At 36.2% G+C, this 15,967-nt stretch overlaps 1 protein-coding gene across 7 annotated transcripts in view; it reads right to left on the bottom strand.

Annotated features, from left to right (window-relative positions):
* The window catches only part of FMN1 (formin 1), a 389,771-nt gene that overhangs the window by 218,389 nt on the left and 155,415 nt on the right, over positions 1–15,967 (bottom strand). For all 7 annotated transcript variants that reach the window (XR_001154565.2, XM_012766326.2, XM_012766332.2 and 4 more), the window contains one exon: positions 5,625–5,686. Coding sequence is in view for 6 of the 7 variants with exons in the window: in XM_012766326.2 (XP_012621780.2) it covers positions 5,625–5,686 (62 nt within the window). In the remaining variant the exon portion in view is untranslated. The remainder of the gene's footprint in view (positions 1–5,624; positions 5,687–15,967) is intronic.

Genomic DNA, 15,967 nt, shown 5'->3' with positions numbered 1-15,967 from the left:
ATTATTAATATCATTAAGAGTATAGAACTTCTGACAAGTCACATTCTCTCAGAGCCTCATGTTTTATTACCTAGAAAATGAAGACAAATCTATTATTTTGCTTATATTTCCACATTTACTGTTTAGAATACTAATGCCAAATGCCTAGGATAGAGGTTGGCACAAATTAAGAATCTGATAAAAGTTAGGTACTATTATTTTTCAACAACCATAGGTTGTTAAATAAATATTTGTGTGTCATCTACATGCCAAGAACTTTGCCAAGTACCATAATGTAGGGGTCCCCCACCTATGGTGAGTTGTTTAATTATTTCATTATATATTATAATGTAATAATAACAAAAAGGTGCACAATAAACATAATGTGCTTGAATCATTCTGAAACCATCCCCCTCCTCCCCAGTCCATGGAAAAATTGTCTTCTATGAAAATCATCCCTGGTGTCAAGAAGGTTGGGGACTGCTGCTATAAAGGTTCTCAAGTGAGAACCTGTAAAGGTAAGGGTCTGCCTTTTCAAAAGTGAAGTTATTGACAGAATTATCCAAAATTGGAAAATGAATTAGAAATTGAAATAAATAAATAAATCATGAAGTGACCATAAACTCTCAAGGCAGAGTTTGCTAAATGAAAGGCACACTTGGACAAAATTAAAAAATTTTGTTGTAGTTACATTATAAACGACACGAAATAGTAAAGTTGTGGGAAACATCTGACCTGCCATCACTCTTTCACTGGAGATTTCACTAGAAAAGTCACCCTAGTGTTTTGAGTTTATGTAAAGATGTATAAAAATAAGGTGCCAGGAATTGATTCATCTGAGTCATCAATAAATCCTTGCTATTTTTTAAATTTTTTTCCAGCATATTGTGAGGGCACAAATGTTAAGGTTATGTATATTGCCCTTGCTCCCCACCCCCCTGGAGTCGGAGCTTCAAGCATGTCTATCTCCCAGTTGGTGCGCATCACATTCATTATGTATGTATATTCCCATCCCCTCCCCCCTACCTGCCGGACACCTGATAAATGTTATTCCTATATGTCCACTTAGGTATTGATCAGTTAATACCAATTTGCTGGTGAGTACATGTGGTGCTTGTTTTTCCATTCTTGGGATACTTCACTTAATAGAATGGGTTCCAGCTCTAGCCAGGAAAATACAAGAGGTGCTATATCACCATTGTTTCTTATAGCTGAATAGTACTCCATGGTATACACATACCACATTTTATTAATCTACTCATGTATTGATGGGCACTTCGGTTGTTTTCACATTTTTGCAATTGTGAACTGTGCTGCTGTAAACATTTGAGTGCAGGCGTCTTAGAGTGACTTTTGTTCTTTTGGGTAGATGCCCAGTAATGGGATTGGTGGATCAAATGGTAGATCACCATTTGATCCAGCAATCCCTTGCTCTTTAACTATAAGGGGAATATGTGTCAATTGCTACACATTTTGAAAAGCCAGTGCTGAGATCAAGCCCTGTGCCCATTCTACAGAGCAGCACTCACCCAATGTTGGCTGCAGAGTGTGTATGAGATTAAAAACTCTAGCCTCCCCCATTCTGTAGCCCTGGGACTATAGGCTAAAAAGTGCCAACCATCCAATCAAAGTATTTTAGGCAGTAGGTTTTCCATTTTGCTGGTAGAGCAACTGAACAATTAAGTGACTTCCCTACAAACATATGACCAAAAACAGAATAGAAAGTTGACTTTGGGTTCTCTGTTCATTGTATCATACTGTTTCTTTAAATTTTATGAAAACATTACAAAAAAAATTAAATGTGATACACATCAATTCTTGTGTATGGTGACAGAATGAATCACTTTTCTTGTGTACTCTAAGCATGAAATCCTCATTCTAGAAAGGCATGCTGAAGGAGTCCTTAAACACACTGGACTTCTCCATGGCCTGAAAGTGGAGAAAGAAAATCTAACAGGCAATGGAGGCTGCCAATGGAAATAAAACATAAAGAAATGAGCACCAAAATTGCAGTTTTCCCACCCATTATCTTCCACTAGTTCTGGGACAATAGATGAGACTTCATTATTTAGTGGAATAAAACAGGTGGGGATGATATTCAGTGAGTACACACCCATAAGCACAGCCAGGCTGGGTTTTTGTTCGTTTTATGAACTGCATCTGTTCTGACCAGTGTTGCTGCCAAACTAGGTGTTTCATTTTCAATATCACCCAGAGAACAGGGGTTAATTAAAGCATAGCAGGGCCAAGCAGGTGGCCCAGAGTATACCGTAGAAGTGGCCCAGAGTATGCAGTAGAAAACTAGAGAGCACATGTCCTAGTTGAAGTGGACACCTGCTACTCAACCCCAGCAATTTGAAGACATGTAAGAAAGTAAGCCCACTGTTACCAGATTTTCCAATTTTTTCTAGAAGCAGATAGAAATCCATCTTTTTATATAAAAATCTCCATATTTTGAAATATTCCTACTTTAATCTTTAAAATGCTGCGTTTGCCAAACAAAACACTGCTGGCCGTCAGATCAGAGCTTAGAGTTGCCAGTTCCCTACTGAGGGTTGTCCGTCTGTGACTGCTGGGATAGTTTCAAGCTACAGTTAAGTGTATAAATGGGGTACACTGCCCCGATGGCAGGAGAATGCCATGGCCACAGGCTTTTAGCAATTAGGTATATATCATAAATATGGGGCAAATATTTTTTAAAGTTTACTAATAGCATCAAAAGAGCAAATATTAATAATTTTTTTAGAGATACTTCAAAAATATCTCAATTATAATTAGGAACATTTTTAAACCTTTGCTACTGCTAATCATACCTAAGTCTAACCCATATTTTAAGTTGGAGCTCATGATTATAATATACTTCTTTTCTTCCATTTATTCCTTCCTTTCCCATGTCCAGCTTTTCCTAGTTTGAGATGTAAGATCATAAGACTTTCACAGTGATGACACAAAATAATATATATAATATGCTTAGAACAATGCCTAGCACATAGTAATAAATCAAACATTATAAGAATCTACTAAGAATATTATTTAGCTGTCAAAGCCCTCACAAGGCTGGTCTACAACTTGGGGAAAGCTACTGTTAACTCTTACAACTTGACTGCTGATAAAACTACTTATTATAGAATCACTTCTGTGCCTACCCTCTTTAACAAGCTGTTTCTTAAATATCCCTTATCAATTTCAGTTCCTCTGAGACAGTTGAGGATCTTTTTCATACCAGAACAAAGAAAAAGAGAGGTCTCTGTAGGACATTTTGCAACAAAGGAGATAAGGGCCTCCAGATCTCTTTTTCCCCTAAGAGACAGAGGTAATTTTCCACTTTTTTTCTTTGTGAAATGGACTCATTCCCTCTTTTGAACTACTTAATCCTGGCTGGATGAGTATGGCTTGAATTCATACTACTTACCTAATAATTTCTTGCTACTTAGGATGATTTCATATAATCTAATACACTATGCTCAGTTATTTTAAAAAGCACATTGTCACTTACTGAAAAGAATATTTTCATACATCTGATAAGGGGTTAATACGCTTAATATATAAGGAACTCAAATAACTTAATAGCAAGAAAACAAAGAACCTGATTTAAAAATGAGCAATGAACCTGAATAAACATTTCTCAAGTAAAGACATTCGTATGGCCAATAAGTATGTGGAAAAATGCTTATCACCACCAAACAGCAGACAAATGCAAATTAAAACCACAATGCAATGCCACTTCACACCTGTTAAAATGGTTATTACCAAAAGTGATGAAAGGGAACAAGAATTGGCAATCATGTGAAGAAAAGCGAACCTTTATACACTGCTAGTGGGAATGTAAGCCAGTGCAGCCACTATGGAAAATAGTAAAGTGGTCCCTCAGAAAGCTAAACATAGAACTACTATATGATCCAGCAATCCCACTACTAGGTATATGCTTCAAGGAAATGAAATCAGTATATAGAAGAGATATCTACACTCTCATGTTCACTGAGGCATTTTTTTAATTCATAAAAGCCAAGATACAGAATCAACCTAACTGTCCATCAAAGGATGAATAAAGAAAATGTGATATATGTACATAATGGAATACTATTCAGCCTTTAAAAAGAAGTAAATCCTGTTATTTGCAGGATGAACCTGGACTACATCATGTTAAACAAAATAAGCCAGGCATAGAAAGACCAATACTGCATAATCTCACTTAAATGTAGAATCTAAAAAAGTCAAATTCATAGAAATAGAGTGGAAGCGTGGTTACCAAGGGCTGTGGGGTTGGATGATGAGAAAGGATTAGGGAGATATTGGTCAAAGGATACAAAATTTCTGTTAGACATGAGAAATAACTTCAAGATAATCTATTGTATAACATGGTAACTACGGTTAATAACAATGAATACATATACATGAAAATTGCTAGAGTAGATTTAAGTATTTTCCCCATAAATATGTAATACATATGTTAAGTAGCTTGATTACTCCACAATGTATACATATTTCAAAACATGTTATATACCATAAATACATGCAATTTCTATTTGTCAATAACAAATTAAAAGAAATTTGATCCATAGACTCATTAAATTATCAAGTAATGAATTAGCATTAAATAAGCAAGAAGTTTTATTTCAATTTTGCTGTTATTCTCTCCTGAAGTATGAAGTCACCCTAGATATCAGTAAACTATACCCAGTGCCTCATTCAACATCTAGTTATTTGAAGTTAAAATTCTAAATCTCCTGCCAATAGGCACTGCAGGCAAACACCAAACACAGGGAAGGATCACTAGATGGCAGAACACGGGTAATGATCCTTCAGTCATTCTGGGATTCACGAAAGAGGATCAAGTTGGCAATTTCTCAGCACTCCCTAAGAATATGGAATGTCTCAGCACAACTATTCCCCTACGAGAGCCCCTTCCTTAACTGCCTTAATCTACATGACATCATATTGCAGGGATGTGCTAAGTAAGAGATATACAGACATGAGCACATGAACGGGAATAAGCCAGACAAAAATAATCTATACTGTGCATAGGAAAAATAACTTTTAAAATATTTCACGTAAACAGTAAATGTCTAAATACCCCATCTTCTTTTCCTGCTTTAAAAATAAAACAATCATTTTCCAGTCTAATCAAATGCATTTTTGGTACTTTTTTATAAACAGGAATTGAAGTCTATTAAGAACAGAATCCAGCTGGGCACGGTGGCTTACACCTGTAACCCTAGCACTCTGGGAGGCCGAGGCAGAAGGATTGCTTGAGCTCAGGAGTTTGAGTCCAGCCTGTGCAACAGAGTGAGACCCTGTCTCTACTAAAAATAGAAAAATTATCCAGGCACAATAGCTCAAGCCTGTAGTCCCAGCTACTGAGGAGCCTGAGGCAGGAGGATCGCTTAGAGCCCAGGAGTTTGAGGCTGCAGTGAGCTATGATGATGCCACTGCACTCTAGCAGGGGTGACAGAGCAAGACTCTATTTGAAATTAAAAGAGAATCCAAGACTTTTAACTCCAGGATAAACTTGGTGCCCCATGGCAGGTGCAAGCTGTGGATGCTATCTAGTTAAATACTTAAACACAAGAGAAAAATTTACTTTAGCACATGAGAAAACTAAGTATCAGTCTCATAGAACCAGTTCAGTAGATTCAAAGACATACCTGCAGGTTTTCAATTTCTTCTTTGTGCTCCCTCTTCAAGTGTAAAATACCAGCTTGGTATTCTGTAAGATCACAAAAGAAGCCAATTACCAAAATGCACAAAATAGGGCACAAAATTCAAGTGAGCACCACCTAGATTCCAGAGGATCTCCTCCAAATAAACTGAGTAAATATAATAAATGCCACAATTTCATACTAACAAGAGATGTCAACAATTAGAGGAAGATATGACAAGTAGCTCATGATAAAATGGAGATTCCTTCCTTTTAACAAAATGAATTATGAAAAGCCCCAAATTAAGCAGATAGGATAGGGTTAAAACAAACAAAAAAAAGCATGATGACTGTGTTCCAGATAAAGACTGGGTCAGCTGTTTGTCTTTGAGGAGTTGGAAGTTAAGGCCCCACAGAGAACAAATACAGAGGTGTTAAGAGCAGATAGGGGAGGAAATAAAAGAAAACTTTCTATGTGAGATCAGAGGACTCTATTTTTAACTCTGTTTCCAAAAAAAAAAAAAATCTCCATTTGAATGCAAAGCTAAATAAGCACCAGGACTGATTTTAATCTTTAGATCACCTCAGAAAGTCAAGACTATTTGTCATTTGGATGAGAGATTCTAGGGTGAATTGAGGCTGAAGGAAGGACAAAAATAAATTTCTGGTCCAATTTTAATCTGAGTCTAATAATGTTTATTCCAACAATAAATCCCAATTGTACACAGGAACTCCAGCCAACCGCTAAAACTACCATTCCACTGGCTAAGCATGAAGCAACCGAGACAACTTTATTTCCAGCAAAACTGCTAAGCATGTGGGGTCAAGAACTATACACGCTGCAGAAGACAGCAAAGCAAAATGCCGTGAGAACACATTTTTGTGAGATAAGCCAGTTTTATACAAATGTGTGTGGGGTCGTGAGTATGAGTAAGAAAGAAGTCGATGTGACCTCATTTAAAAATGTGTGAAAGACAGGCTATTTCTCCAAGTGCATTTCATAAATTAGGGATGAAAGTTTAGGTTTCAATTCAAAAAAATAGAGAGAAATCTTTGGCAAGCCATACCAGGAGAAGAGTGCTGCTGTTGATAATTATGACAACACACACTGCTACTCATGTGGGGAATGTGCTCCACTGAGTCGTGAGTCCATCGGCAAGTTTTGTGGGTTCTATATCCAAACCTCACCTTGCAGCAAACCACTAGTCGTCATCCCTACCAACACCACTCTAATCCAAGCCACCACCATCTTTCTCCTAGACAACTGCAGGACTCTAGTAGGGTCACTGTTTCACTCTTACCACCATAACTGATCCTCCTGACAGCAGCCTGAGTGATCCATTAAAGACATGCACCAGATCATGCCTCATCCTTAGCTTTCCACTGCACTTAGAGTTAAGTCAAAACTCCCTATTGCGGTCAGTAGAGCCCTTAATGATCTGGCTCCTACGTGCTCCCTACTGTTGTTGTTTCATGTTACTCCCTCCCCTTGCTCATTACACTCCAGACACACTGGCAGCTTTGCTATTCCTTCAACTTGTCCAGTTCTTTTCCACTTCAAGATCTATGCTAATATTGGAGAGGATAATAATGGATTGTATTTATTGACCACTAACTGTATATCTGGCATTATTCTAAGTACTTCATATGTATTAACTCATTTCATTCCCACAATAACCCTATGACATTGGTCCCATTATTATCACCATTACAGATGAAGAAATAGATGCACAGAGAAGTTAAAATAACTTATCCAAAGAAGCAGAATAATTTACATAGCCAGAAAACATGCTTAATTGAATGGGTAAATATAGAAACAAACTGTGCATGTCCATAGAATGGAATACTACTTGACAATAAAAAGGCATGCATCAACATGGATGAATGTCAACGACATTATTCAGAGTGAAAGAAGTCAGTCTCAGAAGGTCAGCTGCTGTTTAATTCCAATTATATAGCACCTGGAAAAGATGCAACTAGAGAAATAAAGAACAGATCAGAACAGTAGTTGCCAGGTGTTAGAGATGGGGTGGGTGGGTTTGACAACAAAGTGGCAGCACATAAAGGAATTATAGGGACTTGACCACTGTTCTCTATCCTGATTATGGTGGTGGTTACATGAATCTATACTGTGTTAAAACTCAAAAAACTATACCCCAAAAAGAAAAAGTTAATTCTTTAGTAGGGTATTTTTTTTAAATCCTGCAAATAGTATATTTTAAAATGTTTTCCCTATAAGATTCAGCATAACCAAGCATGCTTGCTTAGTATCATTTATATCCCTCATATTTCTAGGGGTACTAGCAAATGCAGTAGGACAACAAAAAAGAAACAAACCCATATAGATTATAAAGGGAAAAAAATGAAGGCATGTATATTTAGAAAAATTAGATAAAATATTGGAATATGTACATTTAGCAGAATTGCTGGATATGAACAAAAATATATAAAAATCCTCACACTAGTAGCAAATAGTTCAAGAAAGAATACTTTAACATTTACATTACTCCTGAAAATACAAAATACCTAGAAAGAACTTAACAAAAATATGTAAATACCCCATATGAGAAAATAGTAACATTTGACTGAAATATTTTACTAAGAAAGACACAGAAAGAAAATGAGCAAGCCATGTTTTTGATTGCTAAGACTCAATAATGTAAGGTGCTAATTTTCCCAAATTGATTTACAAATTCAATGCAATTCTTCAAAATTTCTCAAGAGTTGTTTTGTTTGAACCTAAGGAGCTTATTCTTAAATGTATGTGGAAGCATGGAAGTGTGAAATGCCAATAAGAGCCAAGAAACTCATAAAAATATAGATTAAGGTAAGACAACTCACCTCCTAATAAGAATTAATCATTAAAATGTAATTAAAGTCGCATGGTACTGACATGTGACATACGGGTAACAAATGGACTAATAAGATATACTAGAAAGACCAGAAATATACCATGAATTTATTATGGTCACTTGATACAGAAGTAACTCTGAAGATCTTTACTTGCACAAAGAATGGTCTTTTTAGTAACTATTGGCTGGGGAAAAATGGATATTCTCATGGAAAAACATGAAACTGGATCCCAACTTTATAATATATAATAATCCACTCTAAGTTGATTAAGAGCTAAACTGTAAAAAGCAAGACTGTAAATATTTTATAAGATAATATAGCATAATATTTTTATAACCTCAGGATAGGAATTTCTCAAGACTCAAAAAGCACTATGCATGTAGCGGGGGAAAATCCCTGATAAATTTGCTATATTTAAATTAAGAACTTCTTTTTCTCAACATACACCATAAAGAGGGAAAAGACAAGCCATGGGGTGGAGGATTTACACTGGAAACACATATAATCAACCAAGTTCTAGTATAAATATATACATAAATCCTGCAAAACCATGGAAAACAGAGCCCATGTGAAAAATGGGCAAAACCCATCAACAGGCACTCTAAAAAGAGGCCCTAAAAATAATAAAAAGGTTAAAAAGTGTTCTTTCTTATTAGTAATCAGGAATATTTAAAGCCTGACAAAAGAGCATTGGTCAAGATGGAGAGCAATGAGAACTTTCACACGTACAGGAGTGGAAATCTCTGCAATCACTATGGAAAATGTTCCAATTTTTTTTTTTTTTAATGAAGTTGCAGATACTCATACCTCCATACCCAGCAATCCTAGTTTTAGGCACATATAAACAACAAAACTATAAAGGAAAGTAATAACATTAACAAAAGTCAGTAGAATGGTAGCTTCTAGGAGAGGAAGAATTGAGTTACGACTGAGCAAGGTGACGTTACATGAGTGTTCAATGAGAAATTATTCTTTATCCTGTGTTTTACAAATTTTCTCTCTATATATTCAACATTAAAATATAAGAAAAAATTGCTCTTCTTTTGAAAATTGATTACATTAGCTTTCTTACATATTGAAGATTATATAGGTATAAGAATTTCTAAGGTTCACAAAATAAGAAGCATCAATTTAGTAAGTTTGAGTCCTGTGTAAATGTTGAGTCCTAACCTATATGATATCTAAACCCTAATCAATTCCAAGTCTGTACAAAGTAGTCAAAGACAGGCCAGTTAAACCAAGCTTCTGATCCCCCTTGAGAATAACATCTATGTTTTAAATAGAAATTATACAGACTATATTGTGAAATGATTCATTTTGTGTAAATTATACGTATAAGGGTGTGACAGTTATAGTTATGACTAATTAACAAATCGATGGAGATCGTTGCAAAGCCAACACCCAGCAAAGCATGATTCATCCCCTCCTTAAGCAATTATTTTTGTCAACAGTCCCAGTGTGACAGGTGGCAGGAAAACACACCCGCGTCCCAACAAGAATGACAAAATAGAATCTCTAGGCAATAGGTTGGAGGAGGAAGCTAACGCTTTCACTAATGGAACACTCACTTTGGGGGTTCACAAAAGAATGGGAACAGAATACAAAGGTTACAGAACAGTGTCCATGAGGCAAGGTTATGTTGGTGGTTTCCAAACGTGACTTGTTGGTGGCAGCTGCCCCCCACTCTCTGCCACCAAACGTGTTTATAGGCTTGCAAATGCCTTAGAGCAGTCCAAGGTCTATCTTGGGGGTAAGGATTGTGAAGCAGAGTTGTCGATTCAGGACCACGAATGTTTGTGTTTGTTAAAAGAGAACTTGACCCCCAGTATTCAGCATATCTGGGACTCTGCAAGTATATGAAAAAGAGGAACAGAGATTTTGAACATCAGGGCTTGAAAAGGGCAGAACCCTTTAAATTCACTTTAGCCCCAGTGAAAATTAATGAATTCAAATAATTTAGCCAACAAAAAAGAAGCCTGAAGAATGTCTTTTAAGAAAACAATACATTACATGAAAGGCAGAAAGAGAAAAAGGGCTCCTGACTGGCAAGATTCAACATTTTTGGAGAAAAAAAAAAATTAAAGAACTTTCTCCATCAAAATAAAGCTCCTTCTAGTGAAGTGGTTAGTCTAATTGGTTCCTTCCCTTTTTATTGCACAAACTTTTCTTTTTGATCAGTTCACATTAAGGAAATATCCTTTCTGCCAGGTATCATTACAGAGTTTGTGTTCTTCAAATAAATGAGCAGAATTAAAGATGATTTCACCACCATGGAAGCCATGTGGTAACTATTTCATCGCTTATTAAACGAGTTTATTTAATTACATGTGGGTACAGATAACATTAATTCAAAAGAACGATTCTAAACACTTTATATAGATTAACTCCTGCCATTCTTACCTCACATTTACAAAGTAGACTCTATTATATCAAGACCCATTGTACAGAGGAGGAAACTGAGGTGCTCAGGCTGTACAACTTTCCCCAAAGCACATGCTTGTAAGTGCCAGTAATGTCACTCATATCCAAAGAATCTATACTATTTCCTCTTCAGAGTTTTTGTTTCTTTGTTTTTGTTTGTTATTGTTGTTATGGTTGCTTAAAACGCAACTCCAAATCCTTAGAAACGTAAAAGTTACTAGCTTTCAGTGACTCAAAAGACTGAGGCAGGAAAATCACTTTAGGCTAGGAATTACAGGCTACAGTGAGCTATGATTGTGCCATTGTACTCCAGCTTGGTGACAGAGCATGGCCCCATCTCTTTTAAAAAAAATAAGTAAATAAAACTACCTTTATTCAATCACTTGTAAGTTTGGGGAATCTTTTCCATAAATCTTTAAAAGGGGGTTGGGGTATTTTTAACCACTGGAGGTTTGATGGCCTGAGGTCAGAGTGAACAGTGTGACTTACAATGGCTGGTATCATCAAGTTATGTGATTATGATTCTGCCATCTTCTCTACAGGGACTTCAGGGCCTGTAGTCACAAGTTTGTGGTTAAGTATGATTTCCACTGATACTCTCTTTTACACATATATCCCAGCCTCTATCACACACACCCCCCTACACACCCACAGGCACTTGTATAACACTGGCAAAACTGATTTACGTACACAGTTAGAAAAACAGAAACTTTCTGATTTCCCAACTGAATGAGAACCATGGCTCTACTCCTGTCCATGGATTCTGATTTATACTACCTGTGCTTCTCAGTGGACTTAGCTACTATCTCTCATTGTTGCAAACATGTTCAAGTACACTTGTTACTCAAAGAGAAGGGACCCTGCCTCTGAATTATACTGAGAGAATACTCAATTGTTGCTTCCAAAGCTTAATGAAATACCAGCGAGCTCATTTTTTGTAATAAACATCTAGACTTTGACAGATGAATGATCATTTTAACTTGCATTTGGGGGAAAAAATTAAACTACCACATAAAACCCATGATTTCATTGATATTATTCCTTTAAGACAGTGTTGATCAGAGTCTGGTCCCTGGAATAGCAGCATTAGCATGACTTGGAACATGTTAGAAATGCAAATTCTCTCTTCTACTCTGAATCTGTTGACTCAGAAACTTTGAGGGTGCTTTTATAAGCTCTCCAGGCTTGTGAAATTAAGATAAGGTTCATGTTATTCAAGAAAAAAAAAAGTAAAGTAAATTGATTTAAATAATGAATTAAATAATACTAAAAGTAGTACAAATACATGCCAAAAATAAAGAAGCTGGTACATAAAACATGACATTTGGGAAAACATGCTAATTACTGGCAGATGATTACAAATTCAAACAAACTCATCCATGAGTAAATGCAGAAACTTTTTCCAACCATCTCTGACGTTATGAAAATGGTCACAGTTATGGAAGGGAAAATCACAAGCAATTTTCTCCAAAACCTAAGATTAAAATCAAATGTGAACTCTTGTATTTTATTTCATAAGCCTTGTCTTGGTGCACAGTAAGTCCTCTGTTTGTTTCCCCTCTGGATGCCTAAAAACAACACAGTCCGTAGTAACCACGTGGCTTGCAAAAGGCACAGCTACCTTTGTACCTGTCAGAAATAGTACAAAGGATGCAAAGGCAGTCAAGTCAAGAGAAAATGGGACAACAGCTGTTCGCAGGGCTTCTGAACTTAGTGCCTCAGGCTAGCAGCTGGTGAGAGGCCAAAGTCACCTGCAATGTTGATACCACACCTTTTATCAGTGGGCCTTCTACAATATTGTAGGAAAAGTAGAATCAGGAGTCTAAGTCCCTTTTTTGATGTTTGCCTGCTGACAGCTTTTAAGCCTTATCCCTCCCTCTTCCTTCCCCACATCTCGACAGTATCATAAGAAAGCCTTGGACACTGGCAGGAGGTTCCAACCATGTCAGCCACTGCCCACACGTGGGAACCCTCAGCCCTGCCCCCTAAACACCATAAAAACTCCAGGCCAGTCTTCTACCCTCTCTCTCTCATGTCAATTTTGGACCTGCTTTCCCTAGAGGTCTCATAATGTGAGTAATAAACCTTTCCATGCTGTTTTTTTGTGTGTATGCATTTATGTGCAAACATGTATGCATGTGTGATCATCAGTCTCAGCTTCTAAAACAAATTTTGGGTGGGGTGGGGTGGGGAGGGGGCGTCCATCCTGCCTCTTAAACCACTTTGGTGCTGCGCTCACCAGCTGCGAAACCTTGCCCACAGCCGGCACTCAGAGTGCCGCAGGACAGTTTGTGCTGTGCACTGACAACGAATCCGTTTTGCTCTTGTGTGATGAGGAAAGCTGTAAAGCACTGAAAGCCTGTTTTACTTTACAGGCAGCTTTACTTGTAATGTAAATCAGAATAGGTAACATATACATATAAGTTTTTATTACATTATTTTTAAATGTTCACAATTTTATTTTGATAAATGAAAAATTAGAAAAGTCAATTCAAAATTATAGTTTTATTTTATTCATATCATAAAGAAATAAGGCAAGTTTTTGAATGTTATGATAAATTTTATTCTTTGGTATGATAATTTCAAAGCATGGGGCTACACATAGGCCAACATTACATTGTTTACAATAGTATCTAGTACTATGCCTTTTATTATTTTTTGAGCATACATCTTAATGGATTTTTCCTTTTTGTTTTATCACTATTGTAAGGTGCTGGAAAATGTTTTTCTCTAAAACGCATGAGATTTTCTGATTGCAGTATAAGGGTTGTATTGCCTCAATTCAGAGTACTGTTGTAGAAGTTTTGTTATTAACACCAAATGATATGCGGATATTGATATAGTTTTGTGTTAAATTTATATAGAAAATATGCATTCAATATTAAAATGTCAAGTGAAAAAAGAATTTCTTGTACCATTTCAGTGTTTTTCTTGTGTATGAAACCATATTTATAATTCCATCACTTTTATCAATTATACCCATCAATTTGCTATAGTCTATGATACATGAAGGTTTTAAATGTTTTCACCCATTTGATAACTTTTCTTTTCACAATCCTTATATTCAGCCGAATGACTTGTGGACAACATCCAAACTTTACGTTTGTCCTGCCATTTCAGTGCGAGCAAATTTCCTGATGATCTAAAACTAAGTTCTCCTTTTTCTAATTTTTCTGGCATTTTTGGCATACCTTCCTGTTGCTTTTTTACTGTCCCACATGTGTTTGTTGCAAAGCTGTCCAAATATTGGAATAGTGCAGGACTTGAATACCAATTATCAACGAATAATTGATGATTCTTTCCTAAATAAGATTGCATCAATGTTACCACAATATCGCCACTTTTACCTAATTTTTCAGAAAATGTTTGCACTTCGGTAGCTAAGCTGGTATATACAATTATATTCAAAATGTATCCTGTTAAACAATCGCAGAGCACAAATGATTTCATCACAAACCTACTTCTCTTGGATGCTATGTATTGCTTGAAACATAATCATCCTTTAAAAAGAGATTCTCATCAATGCATAAAATCCTGAATGGATAAAATGATTTTTTGAATGTTTCACGCAGCTTATCAAAAGGTTCACAGATTTTTGTCAGTTGGTCTTCTGAACTTTCAGATACTTTAATCGCTGAAGCAACATTATAACATCTTTAGCAACATTATATATCTATCTCATGACATATGTTTATTGAATATATACCATTCTAAGCACTTCATGAGTACCCCAATATTCTTCAATGGATAATTTTTTCACATGAAGACATTATGAGCGTTAGTGCAAGGAAAGTATACAGTTCATTTATTGTTGTATCCGACCAATTTTGTAATGAAGGAGATATCTCGCCACGTGCAATTGTATAGCGATAGTAACTATTTATCACATTTACAATATCTGTCATTAAATTCTCGGCAAAGAATATTTTGAAATAATCCAAAACACTGAATGAATCAATATTTTCTGCTTTAATTCCACTGTCTTCATCAACAAACGTGTATATGTGTGGATCCAAGTTTTCACGCAACCACGTATTACAGAATTTTCTTTTTTCCTCTTTAATTCTTCTGCTTCTGAATCCAACAATAGAATTAATTCCCTCCTCCTTTTTGAAGTAACGTTTTTACGTTTCAAAATGATGTTGCCTTCACTTGATGTGTCAGAATCGATTGTGGGTCTCAGAATTATAAAAACTAAGACATAACATAAAAAATAAAAACAGAAAAATCTCGGAAATAGGTTTATTATTACTTACATGAATCAAAAGCATACTATAATAACTCCTACTAAGAACTTGTTAAAAGGTCACAGATTTGTAGTAACTTATTAGCTGAACGTACACACTGCAACTGCAGAGATAAAAGCTGTAAAAGTAAAAGCTTTTGGCTGTCGACTAAAGTTGACGTTCAGCCGTGCGCGTTCATCTGTGGCTGTCAACTATAGTTGATGCTCGTACCAAAGTGGTTAAAAAGGATGAGGTGATGTAGAAGTTAAATGAATAATCAGTGAATCAACCTATTATGTTGTTCTATATTTGTATTGAAAAGAGACTAGTTTCTCTATCAGAATAACATTGGACAAAGCTAGGAGAAATCCCATGAATTTAGAAATCATAACTCTCAATCTCTCTCCTTGTTCAAGAACATTTAGGATTTTCCTGGCAGAAATATAAAAATGCTAACATTAAAAGATGGGGGGAAAACTCCATTTTCCAAGCCTGCCAGTTTCTCAGTGCTATAATTTAATGTTTGTGTCCTCCCAAAATTCACATGTTAAAGTCCTACCCCCCAGGTGATGGTATCAGAAGGTGGGACCTTTGGAAAATTATTAGGTTATGAGGGCAGAACTCTCATGAATGAGATTATTGCCCTTAGAAAAAGGATCCCGCAGAACTGCCTCCTCCCTTCCACTATGTGAGTCACAGAGAGAAAGCATCATTCTATGAACAAGGGGCAGGCCCTCACCGGACACCAAATCTGTGGCCACCTCGAACTTGGATTTCCCAGTCTCCAGAACTATGAGAAAGAAAATTCTGTTGTTTTTAAGCTACCCAGAGTGTGTTTTGTTATAGCAGC

The sequence above is a fragment of the Microcebus murinus genome, chromosome 6 (assembly GCF_040939455.1).
Source record: "Microcebus murinus isolate Inina chromosome 6, M.murinus_Inina_mat1.0, whole genome shotgun sequence".
Classification (NCBI taxonomy): Eukaryota; Metazoa; Chordata; class Mammalia; order Primates; family Cheirogaleidae; genus Microcebus; species Microcebus murinus.
The sequence above is the reverse complement of the archived record's forward strand: the minus strand, read 5'-3'. Positions and strand labels throughout refer to the sequence as shown.